The 27620-nt window shown below is 43.7% G+C and overlaps 1 protein-coding gene across 10 annotated transcripts; it reads left to right on the top strand.

Moving 5' to 3' along the window:
* The first annotated feature begins 18345 nt into the window (after positions 1–18345).
* On the top strand, positions 18346–27271 carry NINJA (Putative interactor of JAZ). 10 transcript variants are annotated; one of them, XM_088958396.1, is made up of 6 exons: positions 18435–18821; positions 19015–19115; positions 19354–19482; positions 22813–22915; positions 24079–25325; positions 26538–27271. In XM_088958396.1, the coding sequence occupies exons 5-6, from the start codon at positions 24182–24184 to the stop codon at positions 27011–27013; spliced, it is 1620 nt and encodes a 539-aa protein (XP_088814522.1). In that variant the 5' UTR covers positions 18435–18821; positions 19015–19115; positions 19354–19482; positions 22813–22915; positions 24079–24181; the 3' UTR covers positions 27014–27271. The 10 variants fall into 10 exon arrangements, with proteins under 10 accessions (XP_088814515.1, XP_088814516.1, XP_088814517.1 ...); XM_088958393.1 differs by having other exon boundaries at positions 18488–18821; positions 19015–19136; XM_088958390.1 differs by lacking the exon at positions 22813–22915 and having other exon boundaries at positions 18350–18821; positions 19015–19136.
* The last annotated feature ends 349 nt before the right edge of the window (positions 27272–27620 follow it).

A 27620-nucleotide genomic window follows, 5' to 3' on the forward strand; every position in this document is an offset into this window, starting at 1 on the left:
GTGAAAACCCTAAGGCTGTTTTGAGTGTGACTGGCCCCATGTGATCCTTGGTTCTTCAAAGCACTCTCTTGTACTTAGGGCTAGTTTTAAGTTGTATTAATTTCATTAGCCTATTGAGAAACATATCTATATATCTAAGCTTCAATGAAATATATAATAAAAAAAGAGTAGTGTTCAAGGAAGAGAACACCATTAGAGGTTTGATTGGGACCTATAAGACACTCGTGAAGTAGAGACCTTGATGATCTACCACTTCAGGTTGGGTAGGCACCCATGAAGTTCTGTTGAGTTTGAATAGCACTAGAAAGTCTATCTAAGGTTTATAGGAGCCTTGAACCTATGATTGTAAAGGCTTTCTTGGCACCCAAGCTTAGTTGGTTGTTTTAGAGGAAATCCTCTGAGGTAAAAGATGTAGGTAAGGGTTTCTGCCGAATTTCTATAAAAATATTTGTGCATTGTCTCTTCTTCTTTCTTTGTGCTTTTTTCTATTCTTGCTCTTAAACTTTTGTAATTATTTACATTCCTTTATTTTCACTATTGCATTCCACTTGCACAAAGAACATGTTTATAGCTATTATCTTACCTGTATTCATTTATACTTGATAGGCTACAATTTATATTTATCTATTGTAGTTATTGGAGTCTGATGAAGGAAGATTTGGCCCGACCTCGTAATCACGCAATACGTGGCAAAGGCAACAGTTCGTCACAACAGTGCGCCCAAGGCGCGAGCACTAAAGGGAGGAACTAGCGGTCCGAACTCCCTACCAGCAATCCGAACTCCCTACTAGGAGCCCGAACTCCTTACAAGGAGCCCGAACTCTCCCTTAGGCCCCGAGCCAAACACAAAGGGCAATAACCCGAACTGGCCTGCCCCATGGCAGTTCGGGACACACCTCTATCCGAACTCAAAACTTCACCTCGCTCACCACTCTAGCACTTCACCTCCAGGATGCCGAACTGAACAACCGTACCATGCCCGACACCGAGGAAGTTTGTATCCAAGGGCGGTGCACCTGACTGACTTGGGATCTGACACTTGACAGGCGCACTTCAAACAGCCACCCTGCCACCGCCATCTCCAGTTACAGAGACGACTCCGATAAGGAGCAGTGGCGGTTCTGTCCCAGTAGAAGGGATGACACCCGAACTGGCAGAAGCACATAAGTAATCATACCCGACCTGACAGAAGCCTTGGAGTGAGTGCGTGAAGTGGTTATAAAAGGCCCCCTACCCCCAACAACAAGGTATGTGAACTTTGCGCCATCTGGTTTTATCTTGCCTTTAAGAGAATACTAACTTGAGCTTCGGAACAATCTCACCGAGTTCCCCCCGGAGTTCCCTCATCTTCTCCGTTTCAAGCTCCCCGTTGCACCAGTCAAAGGCAAGGTCGTTGACAGCTAGGACCAGCCGGATTACGCACCAACAATTGGCACCATCTGTTGGAACGCTTCTAAAAGCCTCCCTCTAAAACTCTCATAACCTCCTCTTCTTCCAAAAAACTCCAACACCCATGGCTTCTTCCAGCAATGCCGGACGTGGCACAGAAACGAACACCACCGGGGAACAACTCCAAGTCCCCGTGGTGTGCATCGGACAGTTCACCATCCCTCTTCTAGTGGATGGGATCCCCAGCTTGAATGCATCACAAGCAGTGGCACCCCTAAACCTTCCTGCCCTGAACATCCCTCTTCCACTCCCTATTGAAACAACTTTTGCTAAACCAACTATTGTCCCACTGGCGACCTGCCAGAACCAGTTGGACGACCTAATGCAATGCATGCGGGCAATGCAAGCCTAAATGCAACAATTCCAGCAGCACCAAGTACTACACCACCTCTCTCAACACCATTATCAGCAGTAGTTCCCTCAGCTACCCCTGAACCAGTCACTGCTTCCACCTCGGCACCCTGTTCCGAAGCCGGTTAAGGCCTCCCCTCAGGGTGGACGCCCTCACCGAGGAGAAGCCTCCCAACTCCATAACCCCCCTAATAGCCAGGCCTCATCCCTTGGCCGAAAGGAAAGGAAAATCACCCCCGCCTCGCAGCTTGTAGGCAAGTCAGGAACCTCGCCCGCAAAGTCAGCACCTCGGCGCTCCAAGCAGCAGACTACCATCATTTCGGGCCCATCAAGCTCGGAAACATAGAGGCCAGCAGTGCCAGTACCAGGCCCGCTCAACAACGAAGGCGCCGACGAAGTCGCCGAACGGCCACCCGTGTACTGCCCGAGCTCAGAGGTAAGGAAGAGATGAGCTCGGACGAGGTAAAAGCTGCCCCAATTCTCTCAGTTCCTTCCCCCCTCGCATAAGAACTCCTGGCAGTCCCCATGCCCAGAGACTTCAAGCTCCCACCTTTGGACAAGTATGATGGGTCCTTTGACCCCAACGACCACGTCGATGCTTTCCAGTCCCAAATGCACCTCGCTAGGGCCAGTGAATCATGCATGTGCGTGGCCTTCACCACCACCTTCAGGGTGGTGGCCCGCACCTGGTACAGGAACCTAGCCCCCGGGTCAATAAGAAGCTGGGCCCAGTTCTTGCAGGTCTTCACCGCACATTTTGTTACCAGCAAGAGGTGCCCCAGAACTGAGGAAAGCATCTTCAGAGTAGTCCAGAGGGAAGGAGAATCCATCCGGGGCTACATCAAGCAGTTCAATGAAGCATGCTTGCAGATACCGCGATTAGACCCCGTAGTACAGCTCGCGGCAGCCAAGAGAGGAGTAACACACAAGGAGTTCAAATGGCACATAGTAGCCCGCCAACCCGCGACTGTGGCTGAATTCCTCAACCTCGCGGACAAGTTCATGAGAACAAAAGAAGAAATCAACCAAAGAACCGAAGGCGGGGTCGAGAAAAGAAAAAGAGAAGGTGAGCCCTCTAACCTAGGCGATAGAAGAAACCAGGCCCGGGAGGCGAAGCCAAGCCAGCCGTCCCGAGCTCCCTTGGCAGTTCGGACGGATTATACACCGTTAAACACAAGGCGGACCGAGATCTTGATGACGATCAAGGACGCCCCATACGTAAAGTGGCCACCTCGCCTAAAGAGTAATCCAAATGAGAGAAATAAAAATGTGTACTGTAGTTTTCATAGAGATCACGGTCATAGTACCGAACAGTGTAATAATCTCCGGGATGAGATAGAGGGACTCATCCGTCACGGATACTTGAGAAATTTTGTATAGCATAATGATAATAATAATAAGGCAGATCGGCAAGGGTAGCACAAAAAGGATGCCCCCGAATCTAGCAGCAGACCGACTGAAGCGTTGCAGCGACAGCCTCCAGAAGAAAGGCCAGTTCGGGGGTGGTAGCAAGGTGTACTTCGGCAGCAGCCTAGATGTCAGTTTGCGAGGTAGCCTGAGAAGAACAGAACCCTCCAAAGAGGCCGAAGACAGAAGAACCGATCTTTTTCACGAAAGACGACGCGCGAGGTGTCCACTACCCCCACGATGACGCGCTTGTCATAAAACTATGGATTAGCGACTTCGAAGTCAGGCGCATACTTGTGGATTCAGGTAGTTCAGCGGACATCCTCTTCAGGTCGGCATTTGACCAGGTACAGTTGCAGAGAAGCGAGCTGAGACCCGCAAACACTCCTCTAGTGGGCTTTAACAGAGAGGAAGTCAGGCCCCTCGGGAAGATAATAGTACCTGTGGAAGTCGGCACATGGCCTTGTGCGGTCAGACTCAATCACAATTTCCTGGTGGTCGCGACCCCCTCCCCATACAATGCCATAATAGGGTGGCCAATTACGCATATTCTGCGGGCAGTGGTCTCCACCTACTATCTAGCAATGAAGTTCCCCACAGACTTCGGTGTGGCGGTAGCGCGGGACGGCCAACTTGAGTCCAGCAAGTGTTATGTTGCCACCCTGAAGGGAAAAACCAAGGCAGCCGACGACCTCGAATTGGAGTGGCCTACGGAGCAAGGCAAGGAACGAGCTTCGCCCATAGAGGAAACGGTCATGATCCTAACTTCGGCTACAGATCCGACTCGAACGCTACAGATCGGTGCTTCCGTCAAGGAGCCTCTGCGAACTGAACTGATGAGTTTCTTACTTCAAAATTTAGATATTTTTGCATGGTCCGCGGCCGATATGCCCGGTATTGACCCTGGCCTTATAACTCATAAACTTAACACTGATCCTGTAGTCAAACCCATTAGACAGAAGAAATGCAACTTAGCCCCGGAGCGCTGGAGGGCGGTCGATGAGGAGGTCGAAAAGCTCCTCGCAGCGGACTTCATAAGGGAAGTTCATTACCTGAGTTGGGTAGCCAACCTAGTGCTGGTGAAAAAGGAAAATGGCAAGTGGCGCGTGTGCGTCGACTACACCGACCTGAACCGAGCTTGCCCAAAAGACTGCTTACCCCTCCCCAGAATTGACCGCCTAGTGGACGCAACATCGGGACATGAGTTGCTAAGCTTTTTGGACGCCTACTCAGGCTACAACCAAATCAGGATGGACCAGTCCGATGAGGAAAAAACCAGCTTCATAACCGAGTTCGGCCTGTACTGCTACAAGGTCATGCCCTTCGGACTAAAGAATGTTGGGGCGACCTTCCAAAGACTTGTAAATAAGCTTTTTCGGCCCTTAATTGGCACGAAAATAGAATGTTATGTAGACGACATGGTCGTCAAGATGCAGTTTTCACAGGAATTAATACAAGACTTAGATTCTGTCTTCCAAATTCTGCGTCAATTTAGCATAAAATTGAACCCCAACAAATGTGTCTTCGGTGTTACCTCGGGTAAGTTCCTAGGATACATTGTCAACCAGCGCGGTATTAAGGCCAACCCGGACAAGATAAAGGCCATCCTAGATATGAGACCACCCTGAAAAGTAAAAGAGGTTCAAAGGTTAAATGGCCACATAGCCGCTCTGAGCCGCTTCATGTCCAAATCAGCTGACCGCTGTCTGCCTTTCTTTAAGGCAATCAAAGGCAAAGGGTTCGAATGGACCCGAGACTGCTAGCTCGCGTTCGACGAGCTAAAGAGCTACCTCGCCACTGTGCCAACCTTAGCCAGGCTCGAGGAGGGCGAGGTCTTAGAACTATACCTCTCAGCGAGCGACGAGGTGGTCAGTTCGGTACTAATAAAAGAAGTAGATCGGGTCCAGCAGCCCGTCTATTATGTTAGTAAAATTTTGCAGGGAGCAGAGATGAGATACCTGCATATAGAAAAGCTAGCATACGCATTGGTAATTGCAGCTCGGAAACTCCGCCCATACTTCCAAGCTCACACCGTCACCGTCTTGATTGACAAACATCTGAGGCAAGTCTTACTCAAGCCTGAGGTTTTCGGTCGGCTGACGAAGTGGGCCATCGAGCTCAGCGAGTACGACCTCCAATACAAGCCACGAACTGCCATTAAGGCCCAAGCCTTAGCAGATTTTATCGCCGAGTGCACATTCAGCCTCGAAGCCCCTAGGTTGGTTCAGCCCAAGATCCCCAGTTCGGGTGAACCCGGAGCTCCCAAGCCAATAGAGTCTGAACCCCGTGAAGTAGCAGCCGGTGTGGCATCTCTCCTGGTTAGGCCAAGCACGAACTGGGATGAGGAGCCCTGGATCCTTCACGTAGATGGCTCCTCGAACCAGCAGGGCAACAGAGCTGGAATAGTCATATGCGGCCCAAGTGGCACGAAATTGGAATACGCACTTGAAGGGATAGGAAATCCATCACATGGACGCCCAAAGATTGCGGAATAAGGGGGCGAATTTCAAAAATTTTTCTCTCCCTTCAACTGGGAATTGAATTCCCTATTTAGAAAATCATATTTTCAAGGATCATTCTTGAACCATAAACTGAACCAGATCTGAACCAAAAGGAGTAGGAAGAGATAATACCTGATACGGAGAAATAATATCTCTCAATGGAGGTGTTAACGCCCAAAGTAGGATCCAAAATCTGCTCCCACTGAAAATGGCGCAGTGCAGGGTGGAGCAGAATCAACAGTGTTCTTCCAAAAGAACTTGATCCTTCTCAAAAATCACCTGGACGGCTTGTGAATACAACTCCCACTAATCTTTTCTCCAAAAGATTGGAATCAAGATCCAATCTTGATTTCTCCCAAGGAATGGAGATCGAACTGCTGTAGGCGGCGGCTGTAGGAAGGAGGCGGCAAGAGAGTATTTGCAGGGTGCAAAATTCTCTCTTCTGTGATTTCAGCTCTGAAGACAAGACTATCTGTTGCTTGCTGATTGTTGTGTCTAAAGGCTGTCACCCCCTCTTCCTTTTATAGACTTAAAGGGATCAACTCCTAATCCCATTAGGAGTTGCTAACCCAAATCATATCTGGATTAGAAGTCCCTTCAAGATAAGGGATAATCCTTATCCTATCTACAGATTAGATCAGCCATCTCTTAACCTAATTAGGAAGTTTCCAGATCTAAATCTCATTTAGATCTTGGACTCTCTGAGTGGATAGGGTGTGGGCCCAATCCTATCAGTTGATCTTATCTCAGAGTTCGCCCCTTAAGTGACTAATCAAATTAGCCCAGTTCGAAATGGGCTTAAGGCCCATTTAAGGTTATGTATTCATTTAGCCTTCCAAACTGCTGCTCAGTTGGGCTTCCTTGTATGGCGTGGGACCCAAACATTGATCTACACATCAGCCACATGGGTTCGGCCCAGCCTTTGTTACAAGGCCTAGCTGAATACACTACTATGGACAGTGCACCCCCTGAAACCCATCAGATGGGCTCTATGGGCCCAACACTTACCCTAAGTGGTCCTTGGGCCAAGCCACCTTGTAACATCCAGGGACTGTGGGCAGATGCAAGATTAGCCCATCAGGTATTATCCTCAATGGTCTTACACTTAACCTCTCAGCCCATAATGATCATACACTGCCCGACAAGAGAGGACCTCTCCCTCGGCTGCAAGGAACAGTGTTGCACTCTCTCTAATATGGATCTCAGGAATTAAAACCTATTTGCAATCATTTCGAAACCATAATATATATACTTTTATATCTCAAATAAAATATATTTTGCAAAACAAATCTCAACGATTGAAATCGGCTTCCAGCAGTCTTGGTTTCCATCAGTGATAGTGCATCCCCGATCATTACCTTTGTCCGACAAAGGGGCTGATCCTGTCACTATGATCACCCACTCAGATGAATTCTCAGACTGTCCCAACATACCCAGGTTTTGACCCCCGCTAAGGATCTCACTGATTGGTACATCAAAGACAGCCCAATCTGACACCTAGTGCAGTATCATAATCGAGTCTAGGGGTCAGGTGTAACTTTCCAGTTTTGCCCATCAATCTCCAAGGTCCAGGGCAATACTGGAAATCTGGTCCAGTTCAAAGATTCAATTAATCCCACACTGTATGTGCCTAGGGTCTCACCCCAGTAGCTGAGACAAGCCACCCCAACCGACTTGGTGGCACCACAGTGTCAGCATTATCAGGATAGGTCTCTCCAGACTGATCCACTGGCTGTGAACGTTCTAAACTAACACGAGTCTCATTAAGTATCCAGTTTAAGGGTATTACATAGAAACATACCAAGGGAACATGAATCAAATATGCACTTTTATTCATTTACAATAAACTCATAAATTACATCATTTTGATTGAAGCTAAGGGCATACAAAACTGTCTAATAGCACTACGCTTTGACTTCGCAGCATCCAACAACGAGGCAGAGTACAAGGCACTAATAGCCGGGCTGAACCTAGTGCAAAAGGTAAGAGCAAAGCACATAGTTATCTGCAGTGATTCCCAGCTCGTGGTCAACCAGGTTACGGGCGAATACGAAGCACGCGAGCTCTCTATGATCGCATACTTGGCAAAAGTAAAGGAGGCTCTGCTCAACTTGCAGTCACACTTCATCAAGCAAATCCCAAGGTCAGAGAACATTGAGGCCGACGCCCTGTCCCGGTTATCCAGCACGAGTCACAACACCATGAGAACCGTGTACATAGAGGACTTACCTCGGCTTAGCATTCTCAGTGGGGCAGAGGAGGTCGCTCCTGTCCTTGAAGCAGAGCCGAGCTGGATCAACCCACTCACGAGCTTCTTGCTAGATGAAACCCTCCCTGCGGACTGCAATGCAGCCAAGAGGGTGTAGCGCCAGGCAGCCAAATATGTCATAATAGACGAACGGTTGTACCGACGGTCCTACACTCTCCCCTACCTGCGTTGCTTGCGACCTGCCGAAGCCGAGCTCGTACTCCGCGACACTCATGAAGGACTGTGCGACGGACACCTGGGGGGCAAAGCCCTCGCCCAAAAGGCACTTCGACAAGGATACTACTGGCTAACGATGAAGGCAGAAGTCGTCGAGCTCGTCAGAAAATGCGACGAGTGTCAGAAGCACGCCAATATCCACCATCAACCTGCTTTCAACCTAAAATACCTCACCAGCCCATGGCCCTTTGTGCAATGGGGCATCGACCTCCTGGGGCCATTCCCGCCAGTAACAGGTGGAAGAAAGTTCTTAGTGGTGACAGTAGATTACTTCACAAAGTGGATAGAAGTTGAACCCCTAGCAGCAGTTACAGCCCGAAACATACAAAACTTCTTTTGAATGAGCATAGTATGTCACTTCGGGCTACCTCGGGTACTGATCTCCAACAATGGCAAATAGTTCGAGGATATCAAGTTCCAAGAGTGGTGCCAAAATATGGGAATTCGTCAGAACTTCACATCAGTCGCACACCCGCAGGCAAACGGTCAGACAAAAGTAATGAACCGGGTCATCCTCCGCGGACTGAAAGCACGACTGGACCGAGCTAAAGGGTTGTGGGCGGACAAGCTACCAAGTGTTCTATGGGCTCACCAAACTACAGAAAAAACTGCCATGGGAGAGACCCCCTTTAATCTCACTTACGGCACTGAAGCGGTAATCCTAGCGGAAATCGAAATACCTACATTGCAACTAGAAGCATATGACGATCAGACAAACGGAGACGAGTTACGTACCAACCTCGACCTACTGGATGAGGTAAGAGACCTCGCGCACATCCGGATAGCGCCCTACCAACAAAAAGTAGCTCGGTAGTACAATGCCAGAGTAAGGAAGTGGAGCTTCCGAGTCGGCGACCTGGATCTCTGCAAGATCATGGTGCTCGAACCTGGCGTGGGCAAACTTGGACCAAATTGGGAAGGGCCCTACAGAGTAAAGAGAGCGCTCGAGGGGGCATACGAGCTCAAAACCTTAGAGGGAAAACAAGTACCCCGAGCGTGGAACATCATCAACTTAAGGCGATACTACCTATAGACCACCAAGCGAAGTGGACGAAATCGCTACCAGAGCCCAAGGGCTAGGATGTCGAGTTAACGAAGGAACCTCGGCATAAGCAAGCAAAAGAAAAGCTAGCCAAAGGCTTAGGCGAAGCAGATCAATTTGGCAAATATGGTCAACTTGGGAGAGAACAACTAACACTTAACCAAAAGAAAAGCCATTCCATTCAATATAAGGGAGGGTACATTTCGAAAAAAAAAATTTACAGGCCCAGAGCTACTTCTTCATTATCAGAAGGCATTTCAATGATACCCAAAGGTCTTGCCTCACCCTCGAAACCTGGCTCACCATCAACAGCGTTGGCCATCTCCTGAGTTATGCGTGAAGTGGATATGGCACTGATATCGAGCTCGGGGTACATGTTTCGGATCATCCACCAGCTCAGTTTAAAACCCCTTCTGTACGAGTTCACCACCAGGTCATCAAAACGTGGCGAGGCGATGTACTCGTCAATGACCTTCTTCTTGGCATCCTCGATGCCTTGGGAAAAGATCTGCGTCCTCTCCCTAATGTCCTCCTGAAGGTATTCAACCTGATGCTGCAGATCCAGCCTCAGGTCCGCCATGTGCTTCACAACAACCCCCATGGTCTTGACATCTCTCTGAGACCCCGCCTCAACAACTCGGGTAGTCACCTCGGTGGCACGGAAAGCCTCTTCGGCAGCTCGTGCCTGCCTCGAGCTCCTCTCCACCTGAGCTGCCAAGGCATGAATAGAAGACTTCACCTACCAAAAGAAAAGAACAAGTGATTAAGAGAACGACAGCAAGAGAGATAAAAACAAAGAAGCCCGACAAGAAATCTGACTCACCACCATAGCATGAGTAGCAGCACGACAGTTGACCTAGTTCAAAGGAAGATCGGTCCACGCCGCGATCTCCTCAGGGAAGGTGGCCTCCTTACTCTTCTAAAGAGCGTAGTTCGGCGACAGCACGCTCCTGAATTCCCCTTGGGCTCTCGACCCTGAGAGACCAGCTCGCGTATAAGCAAACCTAGAGTAAGCGGGAGCACTAGAGTAGGCGGGAGCTCCCGTGTGAGTAGTCTCGGCATAAGGGGCCCCTACTGCTTCTTGCATTGGAGGAGCCACCTTGGGCTCCCTGTGCGGATCCTTTGACGGGTAGTCTAATACTTGAGGCTCCGCATCCTGGGGCAACTCGGCACGAGTTCGCTTGGTGACTCGCTTCCTCCTTTTCATGATTTGGAACAGGTGCCTACTGCGAGTCCTTTCTGAGTCCATCACACCTACAAAAAGGAGTTCAGCATAAGAAAAAATGAAAGAACAAAGCAAAACAAGAAACCTCTAAGCAAGGAACCTACCCGAACTCAGGCCGACCACAATGAGCTTGGCCTCTGATAGATAATGATGGCATTTTAGCCCTAGCCGTGCCCATTGCCAGAGGCCCTTCATTGTCTCTTTATCAAGCGTAACACCGGAGTCAGGGGTGGCCATCCCCCACCCGGTCTGAAACGGCCACCCTAGTACACTTCGCACCCCGAAGTAGTCCCGCTTCCACGCGGGGACCTTATTGAGAAGTTCGTGCAAGAGCTTAAAACCCGGGAAGGGGACCCGCTTGTTTCTTTAGCATTAAAATAGAGGAGAATATCTCCAAGTCTAAAGGAAAGCCCTACTCGCAAAAAATGGAGATTGTCCCCACCAAGTTACGAATGGAGTTCGGGTGAAGCTGGCCGATGGTAACGCCGAAGTGGTTCATGACCTTGACAAGAAGGGGGTGGAGAGGCAGTCGCAGCCCCGCAGCGAGCTGCTCCCAGAATATCACGATCTCTTCAGGACCGTGTTCCCAAGGAAAGCTACTCGAAGGAATGAAATAGGAGTACTCCCCAGGCAAGTTGTAATAGGTAATAAGGGATTGGAGCCCCTTAGGCGTCATGGTCAAAGGACCAAACCTGTCTAACATCCGACCTCGACGAGAGGTAGACGCCAAGCTGCCCGAAGCGGCTCGGCCTACGGGCTCAAACTCTTCCTCAAGTTCTACCTCAGGTTCGCTAAGGCCATCGGGGGATGCAACTCGGTTCGTAGAACCTGCATCAAACCCACTTGAAGAACCGTCTGAGCTATCCAAGCTAGACATCAAGGAGAAAAGGTGGATTCCAGGAAAGTACTCACCCGAAAAAAGGTTTGAACAAACTTTGAAAACTGGAATAAGCAAAAAACCTTGAAGGCGAACTAAAAGCTTGGACGCGAGCTCAAGAAGCAAAACGCATAAGTGACAAAACAACTGGGGTCTCCCACTATTTATACCCACAGTAACCAAGAACCAATAGTGCATATCAGAGCCAATACGATGACCCGCATTCACGCTGACCACACATCCCCTGAGACCGAGACGTGATTGGCGCACGTCTTTCTGAAACTGACAAAACGCCGGCACACGTCTTTCTGAAACTGACAAGACGACAGCGCATGTCTTTCTGAAACTGACAGAACGCCAGCACACGTCTCCTCGCCTTACAAACGGCAGCGGCGCATTTTTTCAAATTCTAAAAGACCCGTTGTCATGTCTCCCAGCGGTGCACTTTTTTGAAATTTGAAATAAGCGTGCGCCGCCACGTCTGTCAGCATTTGTAAGCAGGTAGGTGCGTCTCCCGCCTTTTGGGCGCTCGAGAAACCCAAAGAACCCTGACAACACACCTCACGCTATCAAAATTCGAAGTACAAGACAAATCCACCTGCCACCTCGCAAACTCCCCACGCCAGGGCAAGACCCTTAGCACGAGGAGTGGGGGGCAATTGATGAAGGAAGATTTGGCCCGACCTCGTAATCATGCAACACGTGGCAAAGGCAATAGCTCGATACAACAATGCGCCCAAGGCGCGAGCACGAAAGGGAGGAACCAGCGGTCCGAACTCCCTACTAGCAGTCCGAACTCCCTACTACGAGCCCGAACTCCTTACAAGGAGCCCAAACTCTCCCTTAGGCCCCGAGCCAAACACAAAGGGCAATAACCCAAACTGCCCTGCCCCATGGCAGTTCGGGACACACCTCTATCCAAACTCAAATCTTCACCTCGCTCACCACTCCAGCACTTTGCCTCCAGGACGTTGAACTGAACAACCGTACCATGCCTAACACCGAGGAAGTTCGTATCCAGGGGCGGCGCGCTTGACTGACTTAGGATATGACGCTTGATAGCCGCACTTCAAACGGCCACCTGCCACCGCCACTTGCCACCGCCATCTCTAGTTACGGAGACGGCTCCGACAAGGAGCAGTGGCGGTTCTGTCCCAGCAGAAGGGATGACACCCGAACTGGTAGAAGCACAGAAGTAATCATACCTGACTTGACAGAAGCCTTGGAGTGAGTGCGCGAAGTGGTTATAAAAGGCCCCCTACCCCCAACAACAAGGTATGTGAACTTTGCGCCATCTGGTTTTATCTTGACTTTGAGAGAATACTAACTTGAGCTTTGGAGCAATCTCACCAGGTTCTCCCCGGAGTTCCTTCATCTTCTCCATTTTAGGCTCCCTGTTGCTCCAGTCAGAGGCAAGGTTGTTGACAGTTAGGACCGGCCAGATTGCGCACCATCAGAGTCTATTGGTCATATACTACACATTCTTGTTACTTCACCTTCTACTTCATTTACTTTGGTGCTGCAAGTTATTTGTTGCAGTTGTTAAAAGTTGTTGTTCATTCACAACTGCAACATTGAACAAATGCACACACTAAGCCTTCATCTCATTGCACTTATTTCAATCCATTCAAGAAAGCTTAGAGGTTTATATGTTTTAGGGGATGTTTTTTGTCATAATGTATTCACCCCCTCTTGGGTCTAGCAAATTGGGTAAATCTTATCAAGAGATGCATTGATGGTTAGTGATGAGGGCGGATTTGGTCCTCCAGTGAAATTGTGACACCTGGCACCTCATGCAAACCAAGTGCAGCCTCTTGATGACTGGGCAGCTCGGCATAGGCAGCTCGGTATAGCTAGGGCAGCTTGGCATAGGCAGTTGGCCACTCCGCAGTCCGCCTGGCATCTTACGAAGAGCTCGCCACTTAGGGGCAGCTCGGCACTTACAGGTAGGTCGGAATAGGCAGCTCACCACAGGTAGCTGGCCACTCCGCAGGCAGCCTGGCGTCTTATGAAGAGCTCGCCACTTAGGGGCAGCTTGGCGTATCGTAGGAAGATCTCCTGCCTGACAACTGTACCTAACAGATCAGGAGACCTGCGCCCACATCTCTTGCTAGGCGGCGCCGTGCCTGCCAGTCCTGAGAGTTGTCCCTTGACTGGTAGAGCCGTACTCTGTAGCAGCCGCCTGCACCCGCCACCTCAACTCTGACAGTAACGGCTGCGGCAGAGAGACAAAGGCGGTTACGCCTGACTTGACAGAGGCTGTTACGCCTGATTTGACAGGACACCACTATATAAGGACTCCGACCCCCAAAGACAAGGGGGAGAGAATGAAAAAATGGAGGTAATCCTTGCTCTCTAGCTCTCTCATTTCTCTCCAAGCTCCCTACAAAGGGAAGCCAAGTAGGTCCTTCAGCTCCTACCGCCAGGAAAATACCCCTTGGTCCTCTGATTCAGTTCTCGCAGGTCCTTCAGCTCCCGCCATCGACAAAGGAGAGGAGATCACCTCATGCAAAGGGAAGCCAAGTAGCTCTCCACCAGGGAGCTCATCACCAGGTAGCTCTCCACCGGGGAGCTTGTCACCAGGTAGCTCTCCACTAGGGAGCTCATCACTAGGGAGTTTGCCACCAAATAGCTCTCCACCATGGAGCTCGTCACCAGGTAGCTCTCCACCAGGGAGCTTGTCACTAGGTAGCTCTCCACTAGGGAGCTAGTCACCAGGTAGCTCACCACCAGGGAGTTCGCCACCAAGTAGCTCTCCACCAGGGAGCTCGTCACCAAGTAGCTCTCCACCAGGGAGTTCGTCATCAAGTAGCTCTCCACTAGGGAGCTCGTCACCAGGTAGCTCTCCACCAGGGAGCTCGTCACCAGGTAGTTCTCCATCAGGGAGCTCGTCACCAGGTAGCTCACCACCAGGGAGTTCGCCACCAAGTAGATCATCACCAGGCAGTTCGCCACCAGGGAGCTCCATCATCCTCTAAGTCACATGCCACCTGAGAGTAGGTCAAATGACGAGGTACTTAGCCAAAAAATTGGTACATCACAAAAACATTGGTAGGTGACCAGAAACGGTTACATCGGTTAGTATACACACACGGGAATTGGTTAACAAAAAAATTGTCATTTTTTTCAATATCCTAATTAGGTAAATAACTTCCCCACCTTGAAGGGGGATACTAAAATTAATGAGACAAAATTGCCCATTAAACAAGCTTTAAAAACAAAAAGATATAAGGATAAAAATGATAACACAAAAAAAAAGTTTAGTTGAGCATAAAACAACATAGGTAATTAATTTAAGTGGCTCAGGTCTTTGCAACTTCAAATGATCAAGCAACAAATCTCTTCTTTGGAAAATTCTGTGTAATGGTTTACATAATATGACAAGCACGTAACAAGAAAATATTTGATGGAGATGAGATGATGCCTTCTGATATAATAAACAAAGCCAAATACTATCTCTCCGGTGATAACAATCTATTGGCAAGGGGTATGCAAGCACAATGCATCAACATGATTGGAGTAGGGAATTCTGCTACTCTTCACATAGGTGGCTCATTTGACCCAAACACAGGTGCTGCAGGACAAGCTTTCATTCTTCAAGGCACCGGTAGAAATCTCACAATAGCAGAAGGCAGAAGTCGTTGGGCTGTAGAAAGTTATGATGCGGAGCTTCGTGCCTTAACTAGTGGTCTAAAGCCAGCCTCAACAGCCAATATAGTTGATATAACAATATATTATGATTGCCAAAAGCTTGTTAATCTCTTCACAATTCACACCAGACCAAGTTCATGGGTAGAACAGATGCACTGGGCTCACATCCAGAAGCTGCTGCTTAGTTTCCGATCCTTCTCACTTATTCATGTAAATAGATAGTTAAATCCAATGGCCCATCTTTTTGCCTACTTTGTTTGTAAGGGTAAACTCACTCTAGCATATTAGGGCTGTTCACGGGTCGGGTTGGGTCAGTTTATTGAGATTTTTTCAATCGACCTGACTTGGTCGGGTTACCTGAAATTGAAACTGAAACCGACCCCGTGTTAAGCAAAACCGACCTAATCGGTTTGAGTCAGTTTGGGTCGGTTTTGGCTCTAAGTTCAACCATGGTAATAAATTTGTAGATTGGAGAAAGAAAACTGAAATTGGTAGGGGGCGGACCAAGTTAGAATAGAAGTTATCAAGAAAATAGAAAGTCAAACTGTACTAGAGATATTTCAAGAAACCTTCTAATCTAAGTAAAAAATGACACTTAATTCTAATTGTAATTGGTTGCCTATTTAGTGTAAAAGACTATAAAAACTAGGATCATTTGATTCTTTTTTTTTTAAATTTTCCAAAAAAATTCCTTGTCTAGTTGTCTTACAATACTTGTTATTGATGTCATTCATAACTAGAAGATTAGAAATTAAGTTAGGTTGTAACTAGGATAGAGACAACTTAGTTAAGTAGGAACTAAGTAGGTTGTAACTACTAACTATTAAGTCGGTTCGGTTTGGGTCGGCTTCGGTTTTCACATATGAAAATCAAAACTGACCCGAACCATCAGTTTATGATTTTTTACAATTTGAAACCGACCGGTGCTGAAGAAAACCTGGCCAACTCAGGTTAGGTTGGTCCGGATTGTCGATTTGATCGGGTTGGGTCTTCTTATGAACAACCCTATAGCATATCATTCTACTATCCAAAATCATGTAAAATTATTTTCTAATCAGTAAAGCTGTTTTTCTTGTGTGCCAAAAAAAACCAACATAGGGAAATGTAGTTATTTGAATAAGTGTTAGCTTGGAAACACTTAAACACTTACTCGAGTAAATAACTTACCCCAAAACGATGAATTCAGAAGTGTATATAAGAAATATGTTTATTAGCTTTAAAGAATATATTTTGAATGTAAAATAACATTTTATTACTAAAATCATTAAGTACTTGAGCATAATCAAGGTGAATTTTGAATGAATACTAGCTGATTTTTTTTGTTATGGCACCCATTGATTGGTATCAGGTATGCTGCCGTAGGGTCTGTTTGGTTTGTGGTCAGAATCGTAATCAATCCCTTGAAATTGAAGTTGGAGTTCCCTACCCGTTTGGTTCAAATGGGAATGTGAATCAAATTCGATAAGAAATGCATGACTCCCAATAAGGGTCGGAATTGGGTAAAGAGAAATAGGGTTTAAGGGGGTTTTTAAGTTGCTTGTCTTTTTTCTTTGAGTAATTGAAATGAGATTTTCATTCCCAAGGAGGAGCCAGAACCAAAATGGATATTCCCTTACATGGACGAATGCCATTCTACTAGGACTAGGAATCTGAATCATATTCTGCCCAATCAAATGTTGGAATCGGAGGAATCGGAATAGCCAAATCCGATTAGTAACCGCTATTCACACGGACCAAATGGACCCTTAATTTTAGCGTATTAGGACAGGGTTAATACGATATGATCTGCCCCAATACATAATGAAATTTGCACCTTGATTGTATTGTCTCATGACAATCAAGCTCGGTTTTGTTGTTTTTGATAGGGTGGCAGGTCAGGTGGGCCCAACCCAAGGTCAAAATGACCCAGCCTACATTCTTACACAGGCTAGCCTTGGATTTTCGGTATTTGGTTTAGTCTGAGTTCAAAATCCTCAAAATTTTTGGGTTGGGCATGGCCCTAATCCTTGGGTAGCCCAAGCCCAATTTGAGCCTAGCCCAACCTTAACCCAATTAAAACTTGGCTTGACCATACACATACATACATACATAGGTATATGTATGCATACACATACATTTACACATGCATGCTTATATGCAATATATATATAGTTCTTATTTATTTAAGGGTTTAAATGAGTGATGTTAAATAGGTTTATGCAACTTTTTAGTACATTGGCCCCACCAACCCGAGCCAGTTTAAGCCTAAGCTTGAACCCGAGCCCAACCTAAATATGCTAATTTTCAGTTTAGGCTAGGCCTGGATTGGAAACACTAGACTCAGGGGCGGAGCCAAGTGTATTGGTGGGGGGTCCTTGGCCCCCCAAACTTTTTGTTAAAACCATGGTTACTTAGTGGAAGGTAGGTTAAAAACATAATGAAGTGTGTTCTTGGCCCTAACTAAAATATCAAAGGATCACTTTGCAAGGATCCTCCAACTCCTGAAATTAAAAAGAAAAGAAAACTATTTATTTTTCCCCAAATCCTACTTCTTCTCCTTCCTATCTTATTTTCTTGTTTAACTTGCCCCCAAAAGGGCATGCCTTGGGCTTGGGCATTAGGCCATCCATTAGGGCTAGGCCTGAATTGACACTTTAAAGCCAACCCGATCTGCCCGACTTGCACCTAGTTTTTTTTATAAAAGAAAAAGTTCCCAATTTGTACTTGCACTTTGGGCCTAGTGCCACTTTGGTCCCTGAACTTTAAAATGCAACAATTCAATACTTGAGCTTTTAAAATGTGTCAATCCATTACCTACCATTAGCAAGTCCATTAACCAACCATAAGTGACATTTGAAAAGATATAAATGCCTTTGAGTATCATCTAAATTCTCTTTATCAACCATCCAAACGTTGATAAAAAATGAATAGTATCAAATTCTTGCTTCTTCTATTCAAGAAAGTTGAAGTCATGTCTCATTATGTATTAAAAAAAAGGCAAGAATTTGAGGCTGTTCATCCTTCATCATGCTTTGATTGATAAAGAGAATTTAGACGATACTTGAAAGACATATTTTTTCTAATACCACTTAATAACTGATTATGCGTAAATGCTAAATTTACACGTTTTAAAAATTCAGAACCCAAAGTATCACTAAGCCAAACGTACAATATACTAATTGGAAAATTTCTCTTTATAAAAAAAAAGATCTCCGAGAAATTTCGCGAGAAGGACGAAATAGATAAATCACAAATGTTAACAAAACCATATGGGGAATGACCCACCGGCCCGCCCAACCTTCTTCGTTACACTTTCTCGACAGGCGCCTCAACTTTCTTCAATACCTATTTTGCCCTCCATTAATGGCACAAGGGCTTCCCCGCGCTGGTCCAATCAGAATGCTGCTCCTCTTTTCTCCACCCTCTGTTCTAGACCGACTGATTCTTGCCCCTCCTCTCTCTTTCCCGGTCCATTTCCAACTACTTTTTCTCTTATTACTCGTTAACTCTCAATTCCCCCGCCATTTCCATCTTGATCTCCCGCCGCTAAGCTGACGGCGGTTATCAGCGATGGCAAAATTCTCAAGCTCATATTAGGTTTCGTTTTTTTTTTTTCTCCTCCCCTGCTTCTTCTTCTTCATCGGAGGTTCAATCCTACACAGCTTTAGTTAAACCAAAATATAGATTTGTGTTCTAGCTGGAGACTCTGAAGTGACCCCCACTTATCTTCTGATCTCCAGCCAAAGCCTGATTCAGAGATCAGGCAGTCAGGGAATAGCCGGTGAGGTGCTGGAGTTGCAGACTTGAATTCTTCCCTTTGTATCTATCTCAGTCGCGTTCAATGCTATTTGCAGGTAACTAGACGAGCCTTAAGGATCCGATCTCATCTCCTTCTTGAACGATTAACGACATGCAGGAACGCTGTTAGATATATGTGACCTTAACTTGTAGTTTCTAGGTATAATTTAGGGTTTAAATCTACTAAGTTATTAGTAAATTTACGTTTTTTGAAGCTTGATATTGGTCCGATTTGGGCTTCTATTACAGTACAGGTTGTGCTCATCCATTCCCACCAGAAAACCTACGGGTTTGAGATGGCCGATCGATGTATCGTTACTTTGTGCTAGAGAAGGGGATCTCAGAATCCGGTGCTCATTTGAATTCGTTTTGTATGATTTTCTTTCTAACTCAATGGGGTTTGTGATCTCGCTGTCTTTATAATGTTAATTTCGTCGTGGCTTTAATGAAGTGGAAACATGTTTTTGTGTTATTCTTCTCTGGGGTTTCTCATGGCATGTTTTCCTTCTCCGAAACCCGGGTTTAGAATTTAGAGTTTGGTGTTGTTCTTAGAATTTTTTTTTTTTTCTTCCTTGGTTTTTTTGTTAGGTCGTCCATAAACAAGAACCCGAAAGAACCAAATGCAGGAACCACCGTCGCTGCTTACGTGATTCCTTCGTTTCCTCTAACGAACATCACATCGTAGAATTCTGTCTGCATGCAAATTAAATAGTCCAGGTGATTCTTATGTATCTTCGTTTATCCTCCAGAGGAGATTCCGAATAATACATAATTCCAGCTGCTACATTTATGAGGCTTGGAGCATTGATATATTCCTGTCTGTGGTTGAAGGAAAAAAATCTAACAATCAGTGACTTGATAAATTTGCCGTTGCATTCACTATCCCATATACTATTGTAATATCTAGATATGCATGTACTCTCTCTCTCTCTCTCTCTCTCTCTCTCTCCTGGTTCTGGTTGCAACTTCCAGCATAATTCCATCGTTGTTACTAAGTTTACATGCATTTGTTATTCATATCATACATACACTTCTTTTGGCAACTCATTCTCTGCAATCGTATACCTAAACAAGACAATATGAAAACATTTATCTTTTTTCTCCTTAGATTTTCCTTGTCATATTGGTGCAATGGATACCACATGTTGAACAATATCAATTCGTTGTTTGGAAAAACTTTGCTACCATACAAGTGATATGATATAATAATTTAGCTGGATGATCACAATTCTATCAAATGAAGGAGTTATTTGATTTAATAAGCTACAAAATAGTTTTTTTTTTTTTTTTTTTTTTTTTTTTTTAACTTTCCTTTGTATTTTATTTGAACATATTGAGTTGATTCTTTATTTTCCTTGTGGAATATAAGTTAACGTGTCCATTTGTCCTCATGTAGCTTTGGATCACTGACCACTCCAGCTTTTTCTTAGACATTTCCATTTCCCAAATTTTCTTGCATTTTTTTTATATAGCTGTTTCAGGTTTGATTTCCCTCATTCCTAAAATGCAATTGATTGTTTGTAATATAGTATCATGCATGTATGGATATGCCTCACAAAACAAGTGATGGAATTTTAACTTCAGCTATTTGTCTTAATCCTTTGTTATTGTATACCTATTTTAAAGCTGTGCATGTTCCAGACCTAACTGCAGACTATTAGACTCAAAGGCTCAAATTCATTCACTTTTTTCTGCTTTTCTAGTCATCTTTCCATCTTCATCACTTTTCTCTCTGCAATTAATTGTCTTGCTGGGTTTCATGGGTCCACTTGATTGAGGCAATTCACTTTTTTCTCTTGTCATCAGCTTGATTTGTTTCCCATAGCAATTTCTTGGTGTTTCAATTTTTTTGGCTTGCTCATATCTATTTTAGCTCCTTCAATTTGTAATAGTCTAACAGATAACTTCTCAGTTCTTCTTACTGGTTCTATAGTTGATCTTCACTACATGTGCTCAAACCATCTTAGTATACTTTCCCTCATTTTATTACCTATTGGAGCTACTCCTACGTTTCTTCATAAGTTCATTTATGATCCTATCCTTTCTAGTTTTCCCACTCATCCATCTCAACATTTGTATTTCTGCCACACTTATTTTTGGACATGTTTATTAAATATATATTGTGGAAAAACTTTTTTTAAATAATAAGATGAGTATATTTTCATGTGCAATTATGATATGGGTAGACTACACTTTATTCTTTTCCTTTTGTTCAATTCAGTGAAGTGCTTGCAGTTGCTAGTTTATGAGGCTTGAAAAATTTTATTTGTCTGAGATATATGCTGTGAATATTCTGGCCAGAAATTACATGCCATACATAACAAACTTCTAGCTCTTTAATCAGGTAATGTTGACTTCTTCATTATTTTTATCATGATGCTGGTCAAACTAGGGAGTACACAATGCAGGGGCTGTATTGATTGCTGTGATTTTCTTGGCTTATGTGGCATTTTTCTCTATTAAACATCTTGATGGAACTAGCTGTTTTACTCAATCAGAAATGGTTTATACACTTAGATTTTGCTTCTGTGCAAGGCACGATAGTTTTATGAGAAGCAAGTGACGCTTCTAGAAACTCCAATTTCATAATTCTAATGGCAAAAATTTGACATCAAACTCTATATTGCTCTCTTCAAGAGTTTTCACTTTTGCTTCCTAAAACCTGGTAGTAAGTAATTTGAAACAGCCTCTCTGGTAGTAAGTGATTAAGATTCTTATTCTATGTGGTTGGCCTTGGCGCAACGGTTGGATTGGGTGACCAGGGTTCAAATCTTGGAAACAGCCTCTCTGTATGTGCAGTGCATCAGGGGAAAGGCTGCGTACATCTGTCCCTCCCCAGACTCTGCATTGGCAGGAGCCTCGTGCACTGGGCTGCCCTTTTTCTATTCTTTAATAGTTATTACTGGTAAATAGATTTCTTATACTAATGAGCTTCCTACCCATCAGAGTCAACCTTGCCTTCAAGGTTCAAAAAATACATACAAAAAAGGGAAAAGGAAAAAAAAATATTATTTTACCTTGGTGAATGCCAGCCTACTTTGTTGACTGTGCAGCAACAACCGGGAACAATCATCTTTGCAACTTCACAACAAATGTATAAGGTTGGTGTAACAAGAAATTTCAAGAAAATGATTAGAAGACTTTCAAATATCTATCATTTGTTTGACATAGAAAACCTATGTTACATGGATACTGGTACTAGTATTCACAATCTTTGGTAGAAGGTGTCAAGCTCAGCAATCTTGACAAAATATGATTCATGGACTCAGCTGCTATGTTTCCGTTTTAAATTAAATTTGTAGTGATATATCTTCTACATTATATAATAATGGGATAATTATTGAAAAAGAAAAAAAGATTAAATATAGATGCATAAATCAGTGTAAACATAGATTGATTATACTATTATTAAAAAGTATTAGAAAATTATCATTCATGTCTAAAATTTCTCTAAGAGTTTTAGTTCTTTAGTCACGTATTACATATGTGACAAAAAGATGATTCTTTTCAATCATCATTTTGGTGTGTGCACACACATCTGATGTGGGTAAGATGCTAATTTTGAGTGTCCATGGCACTTTCTGCTTTCTGAAAGAATGAGCTTTAGCATTACAAGACTTTAAATATTTCAGAAGATTGGACTTTGCCTACAATTGGTCAGTTGTTCTGGGTGGTGATGTTGGTGGTACATTCATTGTAAAGATTTTTGATGGGACTGGTACAGTGGTACAACTTCCAAACTCTTTATATATCTTTGCATATAACATAAAAGGTCATCTACTAATGTTGGTCACAGCTATCTAGGATCTTGGGAAGGGTGGATTCATTATTTCAGAAGATTGGACTTTGCCTACAATTGGTCAGCTGTTTTGGGTGTAGATGTTGATTGTACATAAAGACTTTTTATGGGACTAATATAGATTCCGAACTTTTTGTATTTCTTTACATGTTACATAAAAGGCCATTACCTAATGTTGGTCACAGCTATCTGGGGTCTTTGGAGGGAGTGGACTGGACCTAACCTTTGGCTTTTTTCACTCTATGTAGTTACTCTCAGACTTGAATCCACATTCTCATGCTTGTCAACCCAAGATCTTAACATTACACCAAGCATCATCCATGCCTTACATGGATGATGATATTTATACATGTAAGTATAGTTTTTAAAGTTTTGATTACTCCTTAAAAAGTATAGATGTCAGGATGAGGATCACAATGAAGAAGCATTGTGATGGTCCTTAAAAACATTTTCTTAATAACCATTATTTCTCATGTCTTTTCTTCCATCAAATGGGATTGCATCTTCATCAGGAAATACTTCTATATCATTATCAAGACAGTTGCGACTGTGTCGAGCTTTTGATATTTTGGATGGGTCTCGTGTGGGTTGCAATGCTGAAAAGGAAAGCACTGACCCCATATAGTTGGGATAAGGCATGGATGATGATGATGATTCCATTGCTACTATTGTCTGCATGGAAACCTTTGTTGCAAAGAGAATTCAGTATCATCCCTTTGCTGGACACTTAATTTTTAGTATGAGTTCTGTGTTCAATACCTAATCCTGCCTCAGTCACTTGTACTTTCTTATTTTTCTGAAGCCTGTGGATCAGAATAGCCATTCCCAACTTCACTTACTCATGAATATAGATTGTTTTGGTGATCAAACACATCACTTAGCTGAGGAATATGGTCAGGGAGACTCCAAGGCAGTCACAAGATGGTTGGGGAGTAATCAGGAATGAATGTGGATCTACAGGCATATGGTCAGGGAAATTAGAAGTCTGATGGGGGAAATGAGGACAAGCATCAGATGGGTACTTCAGGTTGCAAACAACTTAGCAGATGGTTTGGCAAAATGGGGGATAACAAGAGACAATCTGTTTTGGAGTTTGGTAACTAAGAGGGTACCCTCCATTCAAGGGATGTGAAGTCTACTTCACAGACTTCTTAAAATGCATCTTTGAGGGGGTACCCTCCATTCGATTGACTTTTCCATTATTAATTTCTTCCTTGACATTTCACCTTGTAGCATCTACATTTACAAGAGGGATACGGTAAAGGCAAACCTGAAATTTCCTAATGTAATTAAGATTTTTAATTTAATAAACTTGTTAAGACAATGCAAATCTTTACAATATAACTAACTTTTAAAACAAAATAAAAAAATAGATATTAAATATCATTCAGTGTTAAGTTTAGAACACATATGAGTTGTTATGAGTCCATGTGTAATCATGCTCTCCTTCCATTTTCCTCTCCTTTTTTTTTTAATACTTATATTTTGAGATCAGATATAATTTTTTACTGCAGGCATCTATTTGAAGATGATCCCTTTCTTTTTGAGGCACAAGTTCATGAATGATTAGTTCTGTCAAATAAGAACAGGAAGTACCTATTTAGCACATAATTAAAGATGGAGGATGAGAATGGAATTGTGTTGAGCTTGGGTCTTTCCTGTGGTGGGTTTGCTGGTAAATCAAAGGGTAAAGATGGTGGTTCATCAGATAGTAAGACAGATGAAGGTGGTAATAGCAATAAATTAATGGGTGATTTTAAAGATTTCCTTCATACTGGTATTCAGAAACAGGACCTGGATAATGGTTCAAAGAAAAGTGACCTGATGAAGACCCAGGAGAACTTTTTTACCAGCCTTGCGAAATCCACTCCTGAGACATGCACTTCTGTGGACTTGAATGGGAACAATGTCCCACAGTTCACCAGATATGGAGGACTTTGGTCTTCAAATAGTAACATGACAGCAGAAGCTGAAGAAGAAAAGTCAGATCATCATGAGACAGGGGGCAAGCTGTGGGCAGAGGCAGGTAATAAACGTAAAATGTTGTTTGAGGATGTAAACCACCAAAAGAAACATGAGAGTGAAGTTCAGTATGCTGATGCACATGGAAAGAATCCTCCCAAGGCCGTTCTTACTCCAGTGAGGAGTTCACATGTTTCACTGACAACAGAAGATGGTTCAACTGCTGAAAATGAAGATGTGGCAGAATCTGAGGCTGAAGGCTCAACTTCAAGGTTGGCCATGCACCATGAAGATGGCACCAAGCTGTACATGGGTGGTGGTAGTGGCTCTTCTGAGGTTCCCAAGGAAGGTCATGTGCTTACTGATTCACCAAGTGTCATAGATGTCCAAGGCAAAAAGCAGTCTAATGTTCCACTAGGAAATGAATCCAAGATTGGGAATATGACCTATGGAATTCCGTTTTCTCTCCAACCGCTTACTGTGATGACTGTGCCATACTCTGTACCTGTAAAGGTGCCTAACCCTGCTGGTGCACCCAACACATCAGGAATTTCTGGACCTTGCATGATGCAGTTGATGCCTCCTGCAAATAATGAGCGGCCAGGGGGCCAACAAATGAATTCTGGCACTTTGCCATTTACTTTTGGCTATTCACCTGTACAGCTTCCGACATTAGAGACAGATCAACCCTGGGGGGTGGTTTCTCATGCGCAACAGTTCCCTCCCTTTGCTGGAAGGAGCACTGGAGGTGTGACGCTGAACTCGGATAAATCCGAAGATGGCATAAAGGTAACCCAAGGTAAGCAATCTCCCCCCTCCATCTCTTTCTTAAGTGCACTAACACACATGTATTTGTGCAATTATTCATCATGTATTTGCTGTTGCGTTTGTTCCTAAGTTGGGTTCTCAGGGGCAAAGGATGGCATGGTGGTATGATGTCCTAAATATGATGGTATATTTGATGAATTAGGTTAAGCACTCATCTGTCTTGTAGATCATGGATGATTGTTGACTTGCTATGCACCTGAAAGGAAAGAGATGGCTCATCCTAGTAGTTTTCTTACACAGTTTGTAAAGTGTTGTCAGATGGGCCTTGTCTTTGATTTTTTCTTTTTTTTTTCAATGAGGAGTCATGGTGTCATAAACTAAAATGATCAGAATAGTATAGATTTTTATAAAATGAACTTCAAATGGCTGATATTGTATATCATGGACAAAATAAATTAAAAATAACTTTTGTGAAACTTTAACCTGTATCTTTAGAAAAAAATACTTAGAAAAATGGCCTAGGGCTAAAAATGGATCAGATTGAATCAGACATAAGTAGATCCAAGTTTGGGATTTAAGTTGATTCTTATCTGTTGGATTTATATTGGATTTGAATATAATTTTGATTGCAATCAGATATTGAATAACAATAATAAGTTATCAAATAATTATAAAAAAAAAGTTATGAAATATTATATGTTATTAATAAAATTAACTAAAATAACTTTAATATTGTATATCATGAAGAAAATAACTTGTTTGAAACTTGGAATGTATGACTCTTTAGTAAAAACACACATTCATATGAACTTTACTAATAAATATAATATATATATATATATATATATATATATATATATTTGTATTTATTAGTAAAGTTCATATATATATATTGTATATATAAGCACATATATTTAAATTGAATGAATCAGATTGTATAGAAGTGGATCCATATTTGATCCAATTGTAAATGGATTGAATTCGTGGTCAGCCTTAACCAATCAGATTGAATTCAAATATGAATTTGGATAGACAAACGGATACTGTTTGCAGCCCTATTTATGATCAAGAGTTTCATTTTCAAAAGACAAATAGATTGTTTTACTTTTCATCTTAATCCCTACAAATTTGCCATGTTATTTCATTTTTTTGTTCCAACATTTTGTTCTTTAAAGATTCTCATCATATTACCTATATACTCTTCTTTGTGTTGTGTTCCTGATATTGTTATCTATCTCATCAGAAGCTTTGTCGTACGATGAGAAGGCATCTGAGTTGGCAAAAGGCAGTGGCAAACAGCACACCGTGGAAGAGGGTGGTGCCTCTTCCTCTTCCCAAACAGAAGATGAGGTGAAGGGAAATAACACGATCTCCAGGCCAAAGGAAGCATCTGACCAACCAATAATGGAAGGTTTCCCTCAGGAAGGTTCAGCTATAAGGCCGGGTTTGGCTTCAGGACTGAAATTTGGGGGGTGTGGTTCCTACCCGGATCTACCATGGGTTTCTACCACGGGTACAGGTCCCAATGGTAGGACAATTTCTGGAGTTACCTACAGATATAACAAAAATCAGATTAGGATCGTCTGTGCTTGCCATGGGTCACATATGTCTCCTGAAGAGTTCATTCAGCATGCCAATGCAGATAACCCCAATCCGGAGAACAACTCAGGCTTGCCTTCATATCCTAGTAGCAACCCTGCAGCTTCGGCTCAGAGTTAGTCATAGCTTCTCAGTGAGTGTGAGGCCAAGCTTGATAACGTATTTAACCATTGCAATGAGAACCATCCATGTGGGTTCTCTGTACCATTTGTAAGCTTCCTCGTTGCGTTACTTGCCATATATGTTTCAGTTCTTTATTTTCATCCAATTAACTCAGATGAGCAACCGGTATTTATTCTGCAACTTCTATGTAATCATTTAAAAACATACTCTGTTGTCAGATTTGTAACATTATTTAAGCACCCACTTTCTACAGTATTAGTTGTCTCTAAAAATTATGTTTGGGTGATAGACCGAGGATTTATCCTGCAGCAACTTGTTCATTGTTCGATTAAGTTTAAGATGGTAAAATCAACTTCTAGACTTGAGATGGAACGCAACTTGTTCATTGTTCTCTTCTACAATACTTGTGATTCTGGATTCAGGTAGCCAAATATCCTCTTCCTTGTTCTTCAACCAACGATATGGCCTTAGAGGAGGACCGGGATTCGTGCTGCTGATCCCATTTAAGGTTGAGCCGTACCCACTTTGACATCTTCGAACAGAGTGTAGTCTGATCGGATGCCCCTAAGCTTCTGATGAAGCTCATCCTCTTGGAAGGTAGAAT

Source organism: Nelumbo lutea, chromosome 8, assembly GCF_056320005.1.
Source record: "Nelumbo lutea isolate HS-2025 chromosome 8, American lotus-T2T, whole genome shotgun sequence".
Lineage (NCBI taxonomy): Eukaryota > Viridiplantae > Streptophyta > Magnoliopsida > Proteales > Nelumbonaceae > Nelumbo > Nelumbo lutea.

Coding starts and splice junctions, on each gene's coding strand:
- NINJA (XM_088958389.1), top strand. CDS start 24,182: ATGGAGGATGAGAATGGAATTGTGTTGAGCTTGGGTCTTTCCTGTGGT. Junction 25,326..26,537: donor TGGCATAAAGGTAACCCAAG/GTAAGCAATCTC, acceptor CTATCTCATCAG/AAGCTTTGTCGTACGATGAG.